Below are 22,525 nucleotides of genomic sequence, written 5' to 3'. Positions count from 1 at the left end.
ATGTTTTAACAAGCATATAATTATTCTATAACTTTCTTATTTTCACAAAAATACGTCAAAGACATATTTCCTTGTCTGTGTTCTTTAACTGTTGTATTGTATTCTAAGGTACAAAAGTAACATGTTTTTTAAAAGAGCATCTTCCTACTTATGGACATTTATATAGGTTCCAAATGTTTTGTTATTATACATAATAAAGAACATCCTTCTACAAACTGCATAAGTGAGTCTTCAGAAATTATAAAAATTTCACTAAGATTAGAATTTTAGCGTCAAAAGATATACTTAGTTTTATTTTAAAAGATAAAATGTATAAGAAAAGAATCCATTTCCTCATATTGTTAACAGAAAATATTAACAATCTTTAAAAATTCTCTCATATAACAGATAAAAATTGCTATTCTGTTGCCTCCAATTTTTTTACTTGTTACTAGTGAAGTTATAAATCCTTTCATATTTAGTGGCCATTTGTATTTCTTTTCTGAATTGCCTGTTTATATAGTTTGCTTATTTTGTAATTGGGTAATTTTTTTTCTTATCAATTTGTAGAAATATAAAAAACGTACTCTGGATGTTTATAGCACATTACAGGTAAACAATATTGCATAGTGTAATATCCTGTACTTTGATTTTTTTAACTTTATTAGATATTTTGGTAATTATTCTATGTAAATTCATAGGATATGAATTTTTAAAAATAACTCCACAATATTTATGTGTAATCTGATTTATTTACCTAGAATTTTGTTAATGGACAATAAGTTGCTTCTAGTCTTTTGCTATTAACAATACAACAATGAATATCCTTCATAAGTTACTTGCACTAAAATATGGAGTATAATTATCGGATAAATTTCTAGAAATAAAATTACTCAATTTGCAAAAATCTTATATTTTGCTTTTTTATTCAAGTGAAACATTCATAAATAAAAATGTACATAATTGTACACTTCAATGAATTATCACAAAGTGAACAATCCCACATAACCACAACTATGTCAAGAAATAGTATGTTACAAGCAGCTGCCTCATGCTTCTGCCAATTATTGCTACTCTTTCCTCTCCCCAAATCTGACTTTCTACCAGTTTTGCTTGTTTTTGATAGATGTTTGGCTTTTTTCATATATATTGTACATATAAATGTAGTTTTTCACTTTAATTGCTGTAGAATTCAAATGGATATGTTACAATTTATTTATTCAATCTACTCTGATGGATATATTTTATTGTAGTTTGGGGATATTACAAATATAATATTGCCATCACAAATAATGCTACTGTCTTTTGAAACATATGTGCTTGCCTTTCATTGGGTATATACCCAGAAATGAAACTTTTGGGTTGTAGGGTGTGCCAACCTATGTATGCTAAAATGGAGTAAATAATGCTACCAATTTTATAAAGTAGATTCAACAATTTACCCTCTTAACAACAATGTATGAGAGTTCCTGCTACCCAGTATCTTTGCAAACCCTACCAACATTACTAATGGGGTTGTGTATCTTCTTATATATATATGAAAATATGTGTTATTTATATATCTTTCTTTGCAACATACTCAAATTTCTTCTGCGTTTTTTCTGTTATTTGTGATTTCCTTATTGATGATACATGAGACTTTTTTTACACTCTGCATATGAATAAGTCCATTGTCAGATATATTTAATCCAAATATCTCTTCCTTGTCCTGCTATTTCACCCTCTTAATGATGCCCTTTTTTCCAAGAAGTTCTTAATGTTTTTCTTTATGTTTAATACTTTTTGAGTATTGTTGAAAAATATTTTCTTAACACAAGTGTAATGAAGATATTCTCCTATAATACCTTTTGAATCTTTGTGTGTAGTAGGAAAGAAGAGTCAAATTTCAGTTTTCTATATAATCTTTCAATTGACTTTGTAGTATTTATTGGGGGGGGAAAACCTGTCATTTCCTCTATTGCTCTGCAGAACCAATTTGGCTATAAATGCCTGGATCTCTTTCTGCCCTCTTTCTTCTGTGCATTGGTCTTTTTGTCTATCTCTCCTATGCCAATAGAAACACTGTCATAACCAATCTGTCTTTATTAATAAGTCTTGTTTTCCAATAGAGCAAGTCTTCTATTCTGTTTTTTTTAGTACTGTCATAGCTAACTATGGTCCTTTGCATTTCTCTATAAATTTTAGAACCAGTTTTAAACTTCCAGGGAAAAAAACATGCTGAAATTTATCTTGGCATTGTGGTAATTCTATAGATCATTTTGTGAAAACCTGACATCTTTGTGCTATTACTGAATTTTACATTCCATGATTTAGGTTCTTTAATTTCTCTTAAGTTTTATAGTTTTCTGTGTAGAGGTCTTGATTATCTTTTATTAGGTATAGTCCTAGATTTGTTATTATTTTTATTTTATTATAAATGGAATCTTTATACAATTTTAGTTTCTATTTTTTCAGTATATGGAAATGTATTTTTACATTGACTTCGTATTCAGCAATCTTGCTAAAATCTATTAGTAATTCTAATAATTTATCTGTAAAGTATTTAAATGTTGTAATACATAAACATTTCTTTCCATTTCCTTTTTTTCTAATCTATATAACTTTGATTTATTTTCCTTTCTGTATTGCTCTGGCTAGGACTTACAGTACAATGTGAATAGAGGTGGTGACAGCAGTCATCCTAGTCCTGTTTTTATCTCAGAGGTTTGTAAACCTTTCAATATTTTACTGTAAAGTATGAATGATATTTCCTGCCATGTATCAGATTAATGAAATTTCCTTCTTGGTTTACCAGATGATTTTGCTTTTTGCAACTCATGGCTTACTTACATGGTTTTCTATTTTATCCTTTAATGTGATGAATTACATGAATTCATTTCAAATGTTAAACAAGCCTTGCATTCCTGGCATAAACAAAACCTGGTTATAGTATGTAATTATTTTATTGCTAGATTTATTTATATTTTGGCTGGGATTTTTACACCTATATTCATGTTGCACTTTTAGTAATGGTATTTTCAAATTTTGGCATCGGATTATGCTGGCCCATAAAGAGATGAATATGGGTTTTTCTTTCTCAATTCTCAGAAAGTTTTTGTGTAATATTGGTATTACTTATTTCTTAAAATTTTGCTGGGATTTATATAAGTAGCCACTTGAGCTGGAGTTTTTTGGCAGTTCAAACTGTCCATGAGAAAGGTGTCCAGGCTGTCTTTCTCATACAAGTGTAAGTTCTTTAGAGGTTCTATAGTGACTGTCACTGCCACAGTTACTTTACATGGAAAATATGCTCTCTGACTTATTCTAAACAACCGTCAGCTTCTGAACCTGGTGATATACTTTCCTAGCCTCTTAATTTTGTCATTCCTTGCCTTTATAGGTCAATCTTTTGAGTACAGAACCCTGAAAATGGCTTGAAGTCAGTCATCGGCCATAACTACTTGGGCTATATTCTTGCAAACATATATTCTTGCCATATCAAATAATGGGATTATTGACTGTCCCACACTTCCATCCTCTCTCCTCCATTCATTAAAGGGCTGTTTCTTCCAGTTTCCCTACCAAACAAGTTTTCAATCAAAAACAAGTTCCCCTTATGTATATTCACATAGAACCTCCACAGTGTAAAAACTCCAGGAACACAAGATTTTTTTAGGTAGTCTCCCTTTCAAATGGCTTCAAAGAGCTCTTGGAGCTCATCAGACTTAGCTTAGGGGAAGACTGGAATGTATAGGAGTAGATCCAAATATATTTTTTAAAATGTATTATTTGATAAAAGATGATTCTAAATTTTGAGGGAAAAGATGAAGTATACAGGAGGTGGTGTTGGCTACAACTGTTAATCATCTGGAAAAAAGTTTAATCCCTATTTCATACCTTATATGTAAATAAATGATAGAAGAAATACTTAAATATGTTAAAAATAAATATGTTAAAAATAAATATATTAAAAGAGAATATAGTAAGTGAGGAAAGCTTTTTTTTTGTATGACACAAAATCCAGAGCCATAAAAAATAGAATTACTTTAAAATTTTTTTAAATTTATGCATGGAAAAAACCATCCTAAACAACCTCATAAACAAAAGCAGGGAAAATACTGGCAAGTTACATCACATAGAAAACTAACTTTCCTACTTTGTAAATAGTTTTCACAAATCTATAAGAGAAATACTAACAACTCTGCAGAAAAATGGACAAAGAATATAAACAGAAATGTCATAGTACAAGAAAATATGTTCGATTTCACTTAAGATACAAGAAAAGTCTACTTATATACTTCTTAACAAAATGACAGGGATTAAAAGTTTGTTTATACACTGTTGTTAAAAAGGTAATGGAATGATCCCAGGGTTCTGGGATTGAGCCCCCGAATAGGGCTTCTTGCTCAGCAGGGAGCCTGCTTTTCCCTTTCCCTCTCTCTCTGCTTGCAGTTCCCTCTGCCTGTGTTCTTTCTCCTGTCAAATAAATAAATAAAATCTTAAAGAAAAGAAAAGAAAAGAAAAGCTGCCTTGCCTTTCTTTAAAAAAAAAAAAGGTAATGGAAGATCAGGCATTCTTAAAACAGTGGGAGTATAATTTGGCACAACTTCTATGGAGGGCTACAATCTAGAAATAAGGATTAATTAGAATTAAATTAGCTTTTAAAAGGAATACTATCCAACTTTCAAAGAATGTCTGATTGGACTATGTTGTTCTAAGCTTTCTATTTCCTCTTAGTTTAGCCTGTTAGAGGAAATGTGAATACTTTTTGGAAGATGATAACATCACTTAGATCCCAAAATTATCTTTATAATATTTATTTATTTATAGGTATATAAATAAATATATGATGTTATATAAATTCATATAATGTTCTATAAAAAAACTAGAAACAAAACCAGAAAGCAAATCTGGGATACATGAAGGTAATATGATCAAAATCCAAGACAAATAATAAATTAGATACCACATAGGGAGTTATCAAACACATATTTAAAGGAACTATATTCAACATGTTCAAGGAAATGAAGGACAAGAATGATAATTTAGGAAGATAAAAGAAGCTTTAAAAAGAATCAAATGAAAGACACAGAACTGAAAAATAACTAAAACTGAACTCCATGGGTAGATCTACCAAAGATTAGAAACAGTTGGAGAATTAGTGAACTCTAAAAGACAAGTCAGAAGAAAATATCCAAGTTGAAACATAGGGAGGAAAAGGATAGAAGAGAAACCAGAAAGTATGTGTAATAACATCCCAACAACCTCTTAACATTAAAAGTGGGAATATTATCACAAGTTTGACTTTAAGCAAGAATAAATAATCATAGGTTTTATGTACATTATTATTTTTCTTATACCATTTTCAATCAAGTAAAAATCTAGGTAAGGGCTTCTTCCCATTTTTAGGACTTAGGTATTTTAAAAGAAACATCTAAGTATATCAAATATATTAAAAAGTACAAATTAGGGTGTTTAACTACTTACATTCCATATGCTGAGTTTACAGCAAGACTAGTAATCTGTTGGGGAGGCTCACCATCCACCCACACCAACTGAATAACAAGCTCTGCTTGATACCCTGGAGGCATCCGCACTGGTCGTGTCTTAACACTAAAAAAAGAGAAAAAAGTAGTTCTACCACATATAGTTTAAATAAGTGTGCTTATGCTTATCTTCAGAATTTACATAGAATCTTCCTACAGAAATATACAATACCAGGCACTGAGGGCAGTACATAGGTGGACAGCATCTTCTAGTTTTCTTAAAATAGACCAAACCACTTAAGATTGCTTAGTTTTTTCTTTAAGTAGCTTTTCAGTCATTCAAGTCCACAACTTCAAATGGCCTTCATCACTTCCTTTTTTTTATTTTTGAGGATAGTATTTTAAATTATTTTTATTATTTATTTTCTTACATAATATTTGTTACATATATGTAAGTTATAATGCATGACAATAAAAAAAAAGACTATTAATCTACCACCCAACTTTAAGAGCTCAACAATGTCCAAGCAGGGGCGCCTTGGTGGCTCAGTCAGTTAAGTGTCCAGTTCCTAATTTTGGCTCAGGTCATGATCCCAGGGTCATAGGATTGAGGCCCACATCAGACTCCATGCTCAGTAGGGAGTCTGCTTGAGATTCTCTCCCTCTGCCCCTCCCTCCTGCCCACTATCTCTCTAAAATAAATAAATAAATAAATAAATCTTTAAGAAAAGTTGTTCAACGTGTCCAAAACCTGAATTCCTGCTCATCCCTCTAAATTTGATTGACCTGCAGCCTTATCTATTCCAGTTAGTAACAACTTGTATCTTTCCAGTTGTTCAATTAAAAAACGTTAAAGTCATACTACTGTCCTTCTCTTGTACCTTACATCCACTCAATCATCAAATGCTGTTTGTGCCACCTTCAAAATATATCCAGAATCTGAGCACCTTTTAAAATGGATTTATTTAAATTCACTTAAATTAACATATACTGTATTATTAGTTTCAGAGGTAGAATTTAGTGATTCATCAGTTGCATACAACACCCAGGGCTCATTACTTCAAGTCTGCTCCTTAATGCCCATCATCCAGTTACCCAATCCCCCCACCCACCTCCTCTCCAGCAACCTTCAGTTTATTTCCTATAGTTAAGAGTCTCTTATGGTTTGCCTCCCTCTCTGTTTTTGTCTTATTTTCTTTTTCCTTCCGTTCCCCTATGTTAATCTGTTTTGTTTCTTAAATTCTACATATGGGTGAAATCATATGGCATTTGTCTTTCTCTGACTTATTTTGCTTAGCATAATACTCTCTAGTTCTATCCATGTTGTTGCAAATGGCAAGCTTTCATTCTTTTTGATGGCTGAATAATATTCCATTATATATATATACCACATCCTTATCTAGCCAACAGTTGATGGAATATGGGTTCTTTCCACATTTAAATTTGAATTTCAGATAAACAGTAAACATTTTTTAGTATCAGTATATCTTAGATACTACATGCGACACACTTACAGTAAAAAACAAAAACAAAAACCTATTTATTGTTTATTTGAAATTCAGATTTAAATGGGTATCCTGTATTTTTATTTGCTGAATCTGTCAGCCTTTAACATCATCTCTAGTTGGTGCAATAGCCTCTTTACTGGTCTCCTGGCTTCTCCCTTCCCTTGCATCTCAAAATCCATCTTCAACAAAGCCACAAAAGTGATCAATTTAAAATTTAAGTCTGATCATGTCTCCTTTCTATTCAAAACATTATAATGAGGTCCCATTTAATTAGGAATAAAAGCCAAGGCCCTTACAATGGCCTATATTGGCTATTACTCATCTGACTTCATCTCCTACTATCCTCCCCACTACGCCCCACCTTGCTCCTGTTCTCCCACTTACACTGACATCCTTATATGTGGGGCACTTAATTTTTTTTAATTTAATTTAGTTTAAATTAATTAACATATAGTATATTTAGTTTCAGAGGTAGAGTTCAGTGATTCATCAGTTGTAAATAACACACAGTGCTCATTACATCATGTCCCCTCCTTAATGCCCATTACCCAATTACCCTCCCTCCACCCCATCCCCTCCACCAACCCTCAGTTGGTTTCCTATGGTTAAGAGTCTCTTATGGTTGGGGCGCCTGGGTGGCTCAGTCATTAAGCGTCTGCCTTCAGCTCAGGTCATGATCCCAGGGTCCTGGGATCGAGCCCCGCATCGGGCTCCCTGCTCCGCGGGAAGCCTGCTTCTCCCTCTCCCACTCCCCTTGCTTGTGTTCCCTCTCTCACTTTGTCTCTCTCTGTCAAATAAATAAAATCTTTAAAAAAAAAAAAAGTCTCTTATGCTTTGTCCCCCTCTCTGATTTTGTCTTACTTTATTTTTCCTCCCTTCCTCTATGCTCTTCTGTTTTGTTTCTTAAATTCTACATATGAATGAAATCATATAATTGTATTTCTCTGATTGATTTATTTCACTTAGCATAAGACCCTCTAGGTCCATTCACATCATTGCAAATGGCAGGATTTCATTTTTTTTGATGGCTGGGTAATATTCCTTTGTGTGTGTGTGTGTGTGTGTACTGTATACACACACACACACACACACACCCCACACCTTCTTTATCCATTCATCTGTCAATGGATATCTGGGCTCTTTCCATAGTTTGGCTATTGTGGACATTGCTGCTATAAACACTGGGGTGCACGTGCCCCTTCAAATTACTACATCTTCAGGGTAAATACCCAGTAGTGCAATTGCTGGGTCATAGAGTAGCTCTATTTTCAACTTTTTGAGGAACCTCCATACTGTTTTCTACAGTGGCTGTACCAGCCTGCATTCCTACCAACAGTGTAGGAGGGTTCCCCTTTCTCCGCATTCTCGCCAACATTTGTTGTCTCCTGACTTGTTCATTTTAGCCATTCTGACTGGTGGTATCTCATTGTGATTTTGATTTGTATTTCCCTGATGCTGAGTGATGTGGAGCCTTTTTTCATGTGTCTGTTGGCCTTTTAAATATCTTCTTTGGAGAAGCGTCTGTTCATGTCTTCTGCCCATTTCTTGACTGGATTATTTGTTCTTTGGGTGTTGAGTTTGATAAGTTCTTTATAGATTTTGGGTACTAACCCTTTATCTGATAAAACATTTGCAAATATCTTCTCCCATTCTTTTGGTTGTCTTTTGGTTTTGTTGACTGTTTCCTTTGCTGTGCAAAAGCTTTTTATCTTGATGAAGTCCCAATAGTTCATTTTTGCCTTTGTTTCCCTTGCCTTTGGAGATGTGTCTAGCAAGAAGTTGCTGTGGCCGAGGTCGAAGTGGTTGTTGCCTGTGTTCTCTAGGATTTTGATGGATTCCTGTCTTACATTTAGGTCTTTCATCCATTTTGAGTCTATTTTTGTATATGGTGTAAGAGAATGGTCCAGTTTCATTCTTCTGCATGTGGCTGTCCAACCTTCCCAATACCATTTATTAAAGAGACTGTCTTTTTTCCATTGGATATTCTTTCCTGCTTTGTCAAAGATTAGTTGGCCATTGAGTTGAGGGTCCATTTCTGGGTTCCCTATTCTGTTCCATTGATCTATGTGTCTGTTTTTGTGCCAGTACCATACTGTCTTGATGATTACAGCTTTGTAATAGAGCTTGAAGTCTGGAATTGTGATGCCACCAACTTTGGTTTTCCTTTTCAACAATCCTTTGGCTATTCGGGGTCTTTTCTGGTTCCATACAAATTTTAGGATTATTTGTTCCAGCTCTGTGAAAAATGTTGATGGTATTTTGATAGGGATTGCATTGAATATAGATTGCTCTGGGAAACATGACATTTTAATAATATTTGTTTTTCCAGTCCATCAGCATGGAACGTTATATGTGAGGCACTTTAAAGCATTTGCTCTAGCTGTTCCTTCTGCCTGGAATGCTCTTCTACCAGATACATTTCAGCTAACTCCCTCGTCACTTTTTGTTTAAATCTCACCTTCTTCATAGCATTAGTTAAAAAGAAGAAAGAAATATTATTTTTGCAATATCCTAGCAATCATGAGAGAAATCCTTTTTTTTCTAACCAGGTATTCTTGTAGTAGATAGTAAATGTGGTTTTCTTTTTGATTCCAAGAAAACTGAAGAAATTCCCTAAACATACTTTTTCAATTGGGAGATACCAAGCAAGTGGCCAAGTTTCTGCCCTGCCATACATGTTCCCATTCTATTAAAACCATGTTTTTAGGATCCTTCTGGAAAGAAAATCTATGAATTTGTAATGAAGGATAAAAATCTTGTGCCACCTTCGTGGATATTCAAAGAAAGACCACAGTACCCCTTGGTAGAGTGTAGGTCAATTGACAGCAACTTAATAAAAGAGAAGAACAATTTTATTTGACACAGTTTCAAAGTATTATATGACTAATATGTAAAATTGTTTCAAAATTTGGTAGCATCTCTTACTTGAGGCATGGGATACTGTCCTTTGTGCCTCCTTCACTAGCCACAGTGTTAGTGCTTCCGGAAAGACTCCTTGAAGAAGGAAGCTGGGATGAGAGATCTGGAAATGGAGGACTTGTTTCTGGTTCTGGGGTAATAATATCTTCAATATCATACTGAAGTCGTACCTCTAATGACTTAAAAAAAAAATCAAGTTTTAATTTAATCTAAGTCATAATAATAAGTAATCACATTAAAATTTCTGATAACTTTTTGGTAATTATTACTTTTTCATATTAATACGTTCATTTTAATTTATAGTAAAGTTGAAATATTCCAGATTGATTTAAATAGTGAAATACATGGAACATTCACTGGCATTCACAAAAAATGTAAAATATTTCTTAATTCTTCAGATTTATAAGAAAAATACCTACTAGTTGAGATAAAGTTTTTATATACTAAATACTCCTTTAAAGGTATAAATTACAACTCCATATATAATGAAATAAGAAATTGGTCATGGTTATTCCAGTGAAAGATAATAAATTGGATGTGTTTACATACACATACATAACAAATTATTATTTGTACAAGTTTTTTAGTTTAAAAAAAATTCTACTTTGAATTTGAGTTTAGTAAAGGTTTTCCAAAATAAATTCTAATTTTTGTTTCATTAGCTTGGCTCAATTTCATTAGCTTGGTTAGAATTGCTTAATTGAAAAACATATGATAAACTGTATTGGAATAAAAAGATGACCCAAACCTTTTTTTAATCTAAAAATGTTTACAAATTAAGTACTTGATGACTGCATTCAATGCTTTAATTAAAATTGATTTTATAACAAACATTTGCTTTACAATGTAAAAATCAGCATTTTTAGAAATTCAATTAATTAACATATAGTATATTATAGTTTCAGAGGTAGAGTTCAGTGATTCATCAGTCTTATATAACACCCAGAGTTCATTATATCACATGCCCTCCTTAATGTCCATCACCTATTTTCCCCATACCCCCAGCCCTTCCCCTCCTTATGCAAACCTGTTTGTTTCCTATGGTTAAGAGTCTCTTATGGTTTGTCTCTGATTTCATCTTGTTTTATTTTTCCCTCCCTTCCCCTATGCTCTTCTGTTTGTTTCTTAAATTCCACATATGAGTGAAATCATATGATTAAAAAAATCAGCATTTTTGAAGCTGAAAACAAATGTCATTATGGGGTAGTAATATAGCAATATTACCAAATTACTGTCATAATTTTATTAAAAACTAAAAAAATCTATAGTGACTGTAACAATTAGCAGTTATTGAGTGCTAACTATACCTAGACACAATGTTAATGATTTTATATAATCCTCATAAGAACCCTATGAAATTGGCATTATCATTTGTAATTTATTATTACTTTCCATTTTTCCATTTTATTTACACAGAAAATTATATGAGTGTATGAAACTTGGTCTTACCCAGACTCTACTACTGACTACTGGAGCCTTGTGACTTGCTCAGAGTCATGTAGCTATTTACTGGTAAAGCCAGAATTAAAATATAGGCTTATCTGACCCCAAAGATTGGATGGGATTTTAACTCATATACTTTAACAGGGCAGTACTTAAATTTGCTGTTGAGGTAAAAACAGTTTTAGACAGGCCTTTAGTAGATAATCTTTATTTTCTGATAAAATGGTAAAATGGACTCAGTAGGGTAGGCCAATTATCTATAGATGCTTTAATTTTTATTTAATTTATCCTATGAGACCATAACTGAATAATTAAATTACTTGATTAGTTTAAAATTTAGATAAGGTACCCCATAATTATTTCCATCCTAAAAATGTTGCTATCTAGAAAATTATTAAAAATAATCTTATTGTAGTTGAGAAATGATCACTTGTGGCAATTGACAAGAAAAAAATTTAATAAAGATATACAACAAAGCCTTCATTAATTTGACATTATACATAAAGCAATGACTGTATAAATTCTATATACACATAATCCATTCTATTTAATAATACAAAGTTTTGGTAGAGAAATGTTTTTTTCATTTTAAGCCAAACTATTTTTCAATATGTTATACTAGGTAACAAGAATAATTCAAAATCCTATGAATTGGATTACTGGCCAAATACAGTAGTCTTGAAGGCTTAAAACCATACCAAACCCTAGGCAAAATCTATGGTAATTGCTTTCTTTTAATAGCTTTAGGTGTAAGCATTAAATTTTAAAAAAACTTACCACTATTTCTGTTGTTATTTCATGTCTGCTGAATTTATAAATTATGACATATGCAGAAACTCCTGATACACAGAATATTCTGCTCTCTGGACACCAGTAAATCATCTGAATGGCATATGGATCTTCCTCTATAATTTCACATGTTGGTTTTCCTTCTCCTACCTTCTGTTTTTCAAACACTTTTGAAGTTTTTAGCTTGTACAGCATCTGCAGAGTTACTATAAGATATTGAAACATAGTTATCTTCTAATTTGAACTTAATTCTTAGATATCATTGAAGCTTTTTCAATATATTTGTTAAAGCACTAAAATAAAACCCAAGTAGACAAAATAAATTACATGTTAACTAGGAAGCATTCAGTGTCATATACTCTTATCATTACAGTTTAGCTGGATGGAGATTCCAGAGAAAAATAAACATTTATTGCACATATACTATATACCAAAGAATTTGTAGGTCCTTTGTATGCATTGTCTCATGTAATCCTCAGAAAAGTCCCATGAAGTGAGTATTTTTATCCTCATTTATTGATGAAAACACTGTGGCTCAGAAAGGTTACAATGGAAATACTGAACCTAATTCTCTCTACAGTTTTCCCCTTTGATTGCTACATGAGAGATTGAAGCTATTCTTAGAGAGTTTACTCTTCTCAACAAATTTCTAGACAATCCTTAAGATGAGAAACATTTGTAATTTACTAGCTAGTAATATTGAGAGTCCAATAATCTGTAGTTATTTTAGAAAGAATCTTTTCCAAGTGGCTCTGTATTAGAAAAGGATCAGTTATAATTTTTAAAAACTCTGGGGATGGTGAATTGTTTTCAGGAATATTTATTTGGGGGAATATTTTTTCCCTTATAGACCCCGATGATAACTCTCCTATAAAAAAGTTCTGATTCTATAAAAGATCCTTAAGAGAATTTCTAAAAATCTGGGAATTGCTGTCAAAAATGCATAATCTGAAGCTAATCATGAGAAACGTCAGTCAAACCCAAATTGAAGATTCTACAAAAATAATTGGCCCAAGTCCTCAAAAATATCAATTTCATGAAATAAAGACTCATAAACAATTCCAAATTGAGGAAAACTCAAAAGATGATAAATGCAATAAATAATCCTCAAATTTCTTTTATTATAAAAGATATTATTGGGACAATTGGTGAAAACTAAGTAAGACGTGGAGGTTAGATAATAGTATTGCATCAGTATTAATCTCCTGATTTTGATAACTATAATTTGACTATGTAAAAGAATGTCTTGTTTGTAGGAAATATACAATGAAGTATTTTTAGGGCTGTAATGTAAGAAGAGATCACTGCAACTCACAAATGGTTACAAAAGCTATACATATATGTGAACATATGGAGAAGAGGGAGAGGGAGGAAGGTGGAAGAACAAATGTAGTATACACTGACATTTGGGGAACCTGGCTAAAAGCTATAGAACACTTCATGGTATTTTTTTGCAATTATTCTCTAAGTCTAAAATTATGTCAAACCGAAACATTTCGAAAATGGGTAAGGCATTAATTATACTAGGTGCTATAGCCTGCCTTCTAGGTCAGATGGGGTATCACTCCCATGATTATTTTATGTGACAGTAACAATGGTAAAAGGATATTGCAGACATAATTAAGGCCCCTAATTAGTTGACTTGGAGTTAGTCAACAGAGGTTATCCTTAATTGGGCTGACATAATCATAATTAAAAGAGGAACTGGTGCCCTCCCTGAGGTTAGAATGACACTCCCTTACCAGGCTTGAAGAAACAAGTTGCCATGAGTTATAATGCTACAAGAAAATTCTGCCAACTACCTGAGATTGAATGAGGACACTAAATCTCAAATGAAACAGCAGCCCTAGCCAAAACCTTGACTGCAGTCTCAGGCAACCCTAAGCAAAGAACCCAGCTAAACTGTACCCAAATTACTGACACACAGAAACTGTGAGATAATATATAAGTACTGTTTTAAGCTGCTCAGTTGTGGTAATTTATTACTCAGCAAAGAAAACAAATACACATAAATAACAAACTCAGTTATTCAAATTCAGTAAAACCTTACTTCTGTACTGGACAGTATTCCTCAAAATTGGCAGACTAAGTGATATTTCTTCAATGACATCCACTAAATTGGAAATGCGTCCTTATAATTAGTTACAGTAAAAATGTTAAACATGTTGCAAACCTTAATCATTAGAATGTTAAAGTGTCTTCCAACATTTTAGAAGCTAAGGAGTGACTTTGAGGTGGTGTGAAAGGAACAATAATGTCACTATAAAATTGTGTTCTTGGAACAAAGTCAGATTTACAAGAAAAAGTTCATCCAAAGAAAATCTTTTGTCCTTTGGAATTTCTCCCTGAGCCATTGTTCTCTATTGTGTGAGTTCAAAAAGGTGCCTCAAAATTCATGGTTTTACATATTTTAATCATTTTCTCTTGCTGATGGTTCACTCCACTGCTGAAAGAGTCTAGCTTACAGGCTAAGAGTATCACCAATATTCAACCTTCTTCCCTTTGCTTTTGTGTTTATCATGGTCTTCCTCAGAAGCTGTTTACCTCTACAACTTCAACTATCACTTTTATGCTGCTTCTATATGACTGTCCATTTTTGACTGTTTTTCCTACCTGCTAGACACTTGGATTTTGTGGTGTGATTACAAAATTCAAACCTCTAGCACTCTCTTGTATTCCTCATTTCCAAAAGAGTTACCCATATCTTGCTGGTTACCCATCCTCAGAAACTGAGTCATTGCTCACTTACTATTGTCCTCCTATTCCTGACTACTAAAATCTTAACTATCTTCTAAAACTCACATTAAATATTACCGCATCAAAATACCCTTTCTGGATCTACCTGGTTCAAACAAATCTCAAATTTCTGGTAACAAACAGAATTTGAGTTATATTACATTTAGATTTCTTATTATACTGTTTGCCTTCTATTCATATATGTGCATTTCTTTATCTGATTTAGTAAATATAAGTTTTATGAAGGGTATATATGGATATAATCAAGTCTGAAATATCTTTGCATGCCCTTCAACACTGAAAAGACTACCTTATTCCTTAAATTATATAATTTTCAAACATCTTAAAAGAATTTTACATTTATCAAATCATTTCTTTTGATTCATACAAGGCTTGGTAGACAAGTAGAAAAGTGGACTAGTGAGATTAAAAAAAAAAAAAACTTCTCCAGGACAAGAGCTAGAGGTAAAGGAAATTCCTTCAACTGACTTAATCTGACAAAGTTTGGTACTTTTTTCAACATACCTTACTTTTTGTAAATATAATGGGTTACTGATAGTGAATTCAGTCCAGTTTATATTATAAAGGAAAAGTATAGTAGAGATAGTACTTTAAACTTATTTAACATAGGAAATGGATTTTTATAACATAGCCATATATGCATGCTAAAAATGTATCTGAAATATTAGTTGTCCAAACTAAAAAGTGGTGATGCCTCTGAATAAATATTAACCAAGTATTTTCTGTTATACAAGAGACTTAAAACTTACTTGCAGAAGCATCCCAAAATTTTATTGATCCGTCTGCATGACTAGATAAAAAATACATTAGCATTAATTACAGTAAATTTAAAAAATCATAATCATTCTAAATGTATAAAAACTTGAGTTATTGCTAAAATTTGATTCAAAACCCCATTCTAATGAGAACTCATATATGCTAAACCATTTCCAAGCTCATGGTAGTGGTTTACTTTTTAAACAATGCACTAAAATCTAGATTTAAAAAAGAACAATAGATTTTACTGTAAGAAGATTTTATGTTGAATAGAGAACAATGAAAACTGGCTTGAATGAGCAATATATTTTTATATAAAATTGTTTACTCTCAATAAAAAATACCTGACTTAATTTGGTTACATTAAAATAATTTTGAAGTCAATATCATAGTGAAATTAAAGTTAAGCTTCAAAATATAAAAAGCAAATCCTTAAAGCTATCTAGAGTTGTATCATTATTTGGCAATAACATAATGGTAATTCTATAATATCTAATCTAGAAATAAAAAGGATAGAATAATTCCAACATTTTATTAGTTCAGCTTTAACCTGACACCAAAACCAAAAAAGAAAATTACAAAACCTTATTCCTCAAGCACAGGTATAAACATTGTCAATAAAATATTAGCAAATCAAATAAAAAACATAGAAAGGATAATAAATCATGACTAAGTTGCAGTTCATCCTAGGAATGCAAGAGTAGTTAAACATTAAAAAAATCAATCACCATATTGTTATTCATCATACTGACAGATTAAAGAACAAAAACCATATGATCATTCTCAATAAAAACAAAAAAAAGCATTTGTTTCTACCTTTTGGCTATTGTGAATAATGCTTCTATGAGCATTCATGTACAAGTTTTGTATATACCTAAAAGTGGAAGTGCTTGGTTATATGATAATTGTTTAGCTTTTTGAGAAATTGTCAAACCATTTTCCTTATCAGCCTCACCATTTTACATTCCCACTAGCAATGTATGTAGTTCTAACTGATCTATATCCTTGTCAACACTTGTTATTTTCCTCTTTAAAAAAAATTTTAGCCATCCTAGTGGGTATGAAGTGGTACACATAACTGTGGCTTTGATTTTCACTTCCCCAATGACTAATGATGTTAAGCATATTTTCATGCGCTTGTTACCCATTTTGTAGACTTTTTTGAAAAAGTCTACACAAGTTCTTTGCTCACTTAAAAAAGTGTTTGTCTTTCTATTGTTGAGGTCTAAGAATTATTTATATATTGTGAATACTAAACCCTATCAGATATGATTTGAAAATTTTTTCCAACTCAGTGTTGTCTTCACCTGATGATGAAGACCATTTTATCTATTTTTTCTTTTGTTATTTATGCTTTTGGTATAATATCTAAGAAACTTTTGCCATAATCAAGGTCATGAAAGATTACCCCTTTGTTTTCTCTTTGAACTTTATAGCTTTAGCCATTAATTCAAATCTTTCATCATATTTCAGTTAATTTTTGCATATGGCATGATGTAGGAGTCTAACTTTATTTTTTTGTTTTGTTTTTACTTAAATTCTAGTTAGTTAACATAGAGTGTAATATTAGTTTCAGAAGATTTTAGTGATTCATCACTTACATATAAAACCCAGTGCCCTCCTTAGTACTTATCACCCATCAAGCCCATTCCCCCCCCACAACCTTCCCTCCAGCAACTCTCAGTTTGTTCTCTATATTAAGAGTCTCTCTTATGGTTTGCCTCCCTCTCATTTTTTCCCCTCCCCCTATGTTCATCTGTTTTGTTTCTTAAATTCTACATATGAGTGAAATCATACGGTATTTGTCTTTTTCTGACTTATTTCACTTAGCATAATACACTCTTGCTCCATCGACATCAATGCAAATGGCAAGATTTCATTCTTTTTTATGGCTGAGTAATATTCCATGATATATATATATATATACACACCACATCTTCTTTATCCATTCATCAGTCAATGGACATTTGGGCTCTTTTCATAATTTGGCTATTGTTGATAATGCTGGTATAAACCTCGGGGTGCATGTATCCCTATAAATCAGTATTTTGGTATCCTTTGGGTAAATAGTGCAATTGCTGAGTCTTAGGGTAGTTCTATTTTTAACTTTTTGAGGAACCTCCATACTGTCTTCCACAGTGGCTGCACCAGTTTTCATTCCCACCAACAGTGTAAGAGCAATTCCCTATTGTTGCATCCTCACCAACATCTGATGTTTCCTGTGTTAATTTTAACCATCTGAAAGATGTGAGGTGGTACCTCATTGTGGTTTTGATTTGTATTTTCCTGATGAGGAGTGATGTTGAGCATCTTTTCATGTGTCTGTTAGCCATCTGGATGTCTTCTTTGGAAAAATGTCTGTTCATGTCTTCTATTTCTTAACTGGATCATTTGGTTTTTTTGGGTGTTGAGTGTGATAACTTTACAGATTTGGGGGAGGGTCTAGCTTTATTCTTTTGTATGTGGATATCCAGTTCTCCTAGCAACATTTGTTGATGAGATTATCCTTTCTCCCATTAAATGGTCTTGGCAGACTTATAAAAAATCAGTCATAGATGTATGATTTTATTTCTGGAATCCCAATTCTATTTCATTAAATTATATATCTAATCTTATGACATTACCACACAGTCTTGATCATCGTAGCTATGGAGGGAATCTTACAATTGGGAAGTGTGAGCCCTTCAACTTTGTTATTTTTCAAGATTATTTTGACTATTGTGGTCACTTGCAATTTCATCAATTTTAGGATAACCTTTTTCATTTCTGCAAAAAGGTTATTGGGGTTTTGACAAGGATTGTAGTGAATCTCTACATCATTTTGGGATATTGCCATCTTAACAATATTAAGTGTTATATTCTTAAACATGGGATATAATTCGATTTATTTTTGTATTTTTTTATAGATTTTATTTATTTGACACAGAGAGATAGCAAGAGCAGGAACACAAGCAGGGGGAGTGGGAGAGGGAGAAGCAGGCTTCCCGGCGAGCAGGGAGCCTGATGTGGGGCTTGATCCCAGGACCCTGGGATCGTGACCTGAGCCGAAGGCAGATGCTTAACGACTGAGCCACCCAGGTGCCCTATTTTTGTGTTTTTAAATTTCTTTCACTAATATATATAAACGATTGTAACATCTGCAAATACAGCTAATGTTCTTCCTTTCCACAGTAGATGCTTTTTATTATTCTTGCCTCTTCTGGATAGAATTTCCAGTATAATACGAAATAAAAGTAGCAAAAGCCAGGATTGTTGTCTTGTTCCTGATCTCAGAGGAAAAGCTTTCAGTCTTTCACCATTGAATATCATGTTATCTGTGGGTTTTGCAAAAATGCATTTTACCAGATTAAGGAAGTTCCACTTCAGGCAAAGGAAGTTCCTCAGTTATCTGAATGTTGCTGTTGTGGTTTTAAATCATGAAAGGGGATCTGTCCAATGCTTCTTCTGCAAGAGATGACCATGTTTTTCCTCCTTTCATTCTATTGATGTGTTTATTATGTTGATTTGTGTATGCTAAAATACTCTTGTGTTCCTAGAATGAATCTCACTTGATCATGGTTTATAATTCTCATAATAATATGCTACTGGATTCCATTTGCTAGTGTTTCATTGAGTACACTTGCATCTATATTTATAAAGAATATTTTTGCATAGTTTCTTTTCTTGTGATGTCTTTGGCTTTGGTGTTAGGGTAATGCTGGCCCCATAGAATGAGTTAAAATATGTTCCCCTCTATTTTTTGGAAATGTTTGAGAAGCATTTGGTGTTACCTCCTTAAATGATTGGTAAAATTCATCATAAAGCAATCTGATCCTGGCCTTTTCTTTGATGGGAGGTTTTGATTACTGATACAATCTCTTATTATAAAGTTGTTCACATTACCTATTTCTTCTTGAGTCACTTTTGGTAGTTTGTTTCTCAGAATTTATCCATTTCATCTAGGTTATTTACTTTGTTGGCATAGTTGTTCATAATATTCTTTTATAACCCAAAAAGTTAAGTAAGGTTGATAATATCATACTCACTTTTAATTCTAATTTTAATAATTTGAGTGTCACTTTTTTCTGAGTCACTATAGTTACTCAGTCAATTCTGTCCATATTTTGGTTTTGTTGAGTTCCTTTATTGCCTTTCTGACCTCTGCTTTGCTTATCTGTGCTTGAATTTTTGTTACTCCTTACATCTGCAAGCTTTAGTTGTCTTTTCTTTTTTTCCCCCAGTTCTTTGGATGTAAAGATAGGTTATTGATTTGAGAACTTTTTCCTTCCTTTAATGTAGGCAGTATAGCTGTAAATTTCCCCCTGGGTATTGGTTTTGCTACAAGTCTCTACTTTTTATTCATCTCAAAGTGTTTTCCAATTTCCCTTGGGATTTCTACTTTGGTCTATTGTTTAAGAGCATGTTACTTAATTTCCACATATTTGTGATTGTTCCCATTTTCTTTCAGTTATTACCTACCAGTTTCATTATATTTTGGTTGGAGAAGAAACTATTGTTTCAGTCTTCCTACATTTAGTGAGACTTGTTTTGTGGCCCAACAACTGCTCTGTCCTGGAGAATGTTACACGCACCTTTAAAAACTATGTGTTCTTTGTTTTTGTTATTGTTGTGTTGAGGGTTCTATATATTGTCTCTTAGGTTAATTTATAATGCTGTTCAAGTCCTCTGTTTCCTTAGTGATATTCTATCTAGTTTTTCCATCTGAAATGTTCTTCCTTTTATTGAAATTATTATTGTAAAACTCTTTCCTACTTTAATTCTGTCCATTTTTGCTTCATATATCTTGGAGTTCTGTTATTGTATGTATATGTTTATAATATACACATATACTATGCATTTGATCTTTCTATCAATATATAATCTCTTCTTCGTCTCTTATAACAATTTTAGACTTAAAATCTATTTTGTCTAAAATTAGTATATCAACAAAAAAATAAAGGAAATAAGAAATTAAATTAGTATAGTCACTCTCTGCCTTTCTTTAATTTATTGTTTGCATGGAACATCTTCTTTCAATCTTTTCATTTTCAACATATTTTTGTCTTTGTAATTAAAGTGTGTCTCCTGTAGAAAGCATACAATTAAATCATGTATTTTTACCCATTCTGCCAATCTGCCTTATAATTAGTGTAATTCATTTAATGGGAGTATTGAAAAGGAAGGACTTCTGCCATCTTGCTATATATTTTTTATATGTCATATCTTTTTTGTTGTTCAGTGCCTGCAAGACTGCCTTCTTTTATGCTTAATTATAAAAAAAGTACCATTTTGCTTCCTTTCTTGTTTCTTATTTAATTTTCTGTATATATTTTCGTTGTTTCTTTAGTCATTACCCTGGGCATTAAAGTTAGCCTTTTAAATTTATAACAATGTAGTTTGAATTAATGCTAACTAGCTTCAATACCAAAACTCTATTGCTGTATGTTATATATAGCTGTTGCTATATGACCCCACTATGTTGTTATTGTCACAACTTCTTTATGTGTTTTGCCCATTACCACCATGGATTTGTAATTATGCTTTTATGTCTTTGGGAAAAAAGAGGAGTTAAAAACAAAAATAAAATAATGTTGGCTTTTATATTTACCTATGTAATTACCCGTTACTAGTGGTCTTTATTTACTCATATGGCTTCAAGTTACTATCTAATGTGTTTTCATTTGAGCCTGAAGAACTCCCATTAACATTTCTCATAAGGCAGATCTACTAGAAATAATTTCCTTAGCTTTTGTTTATCTGAGAATGTTTTAACTTCTCCTTCAGTTTCGAAAAATAGTTTTGCCGGATATAGAATTGTTGGTTAAAAGGTTTTTTTCTTTCAGAACTTTAAAGACCTCATCCTACCATCCCTGTCTTCATGGTTTCTAATGAGAAATTAGCTTAATCTTACTGAGGATCCCTTGTACTTGACAAATTGTTTCTGTCTCACTGCTTTCAACATCTTTTCTCTGGATCTGCTCAGTCTTTGTCTTTCAACAATTTGATCATAATGTGTTTCAGTGTGGATCTTTTTGAGTTTATCCTACTCAGATTTTACTGAAATTCTTAGAGATACTTGTTAATTTTTCATCAAATTGGGGAATTTTACAGTCATTATTTCTTCAACTATTCTTTATGTTCTTTACCTCCTCTCTTTCTGAGACAGCCATCATGTGTATTTTGTTAAGGTTTATGATGTCCCACAGGTCTCTTAGATATTATTATTTTTCATTCTATTTTTGATCTTCAGATGGAATCATTTCCATTGACCTACCTTCAAATTCATTTATTCTTCTTTCTGCCTGCTCAAATCTAAGGCTGAATCCCTCTCATGAGTTTTTCACTTCTGTTGTACTTTTCAGCACCAGAATTTCTATTTAATTTCTCTTTTTTTAAACAAATTTTCTTTTTATTAATACTATTTGATGAGACTTAATTCTTCTGGTTACCTTCAATTTTTGTTCATAGTTTCTCTTAGCTCTTTAGGCATATTTAAGACAGTTGATTTAAAGTCTTCATAAGTAAAATGTCTTGGCTTCCTCAGGTACATTTCAATTAAATTCTTTTTTTCCCCTCTGAATGGGCCATGATTTCTTATTTCTTTATATGCCTTGTATTTTGTTGTTGTTGAAAACTGGACTTTTGATTATTAATGAGGAAACTGAAAATTAGATTCTACCCCTTCCCAAGTTCTTCTGCTGATGCTTATTGTAAGTTTTTGTTGTTTAGAAAAGTCACTATGTAAACAGTTTTTTAAAAGATTGTATTCTTTGGGTGCCTGGGTGGCTCAGTTGGTTAAGTGACTGCCTTCGGCTCAGGTCATGATCCTGGAGTCCCTGGATCGAGTCCCACATTGGGCTCCCCACTCAGTGGGGAGTCTGCTTCTCCCTCTCACCCTCTCCCCTCTCATGCTCTCTCTCACTCTCTCTC

General features: G+C 32.5%; 1 protein-coding gene across 1 annotated transcript in view; it reads right to left on the bottom strand.

The window, feature by feature from the left end:
* The window catches only part of STXBP5L (syntaxin binding protein 5L), a 419,146-nt gene that overhangs the window by 110,233 nt on the left and 286,388 nt on the right, over window positions 1-22,525 (bottom strand). The window contains exons 15-18 of the mRNA XM_021692509.1: window positions 15,610-15,650; window positions 12,092-12,309; window positions 9,878-10,050; window positions 5,446-5,571 (exon numbers count right to left, since the gene is read on the bottom strand). Of these exons, the coding sequence (XP_021548184.1) occupies window positions 5,446-5,571; window positions 9,878-10,050; window positions 12,092-12,309; window positions 15,610-15,650 (558 nt within the window). The remainder of the gene's footprint in view (window positions 1-5,445; window positions 5,572-9,877; window positions 10,051-12,091; window positions 12,310-15,609; window positions 15,651-22,525) is intronic.

The sequence above is a fragment of the Neomonachus schauinslandi genome, chromosome 1, assembly GCF_002201575.2.
Source record: "Neomonachus schauinslandi chromosome 1, ASM220157v2, whole genome shotgun sequence".
Taxonomy (NCBI): Eukaryota; Metazoa; Chordata; class Mammalia; order Carnivora; family Phocidae; genus Neomonachus; species Neomonachus schauinslandi.
Note: the sequence above shows the minus strand (reverse complement) of the source record. Positions and strands in the feature narration are given on the sequence as shown.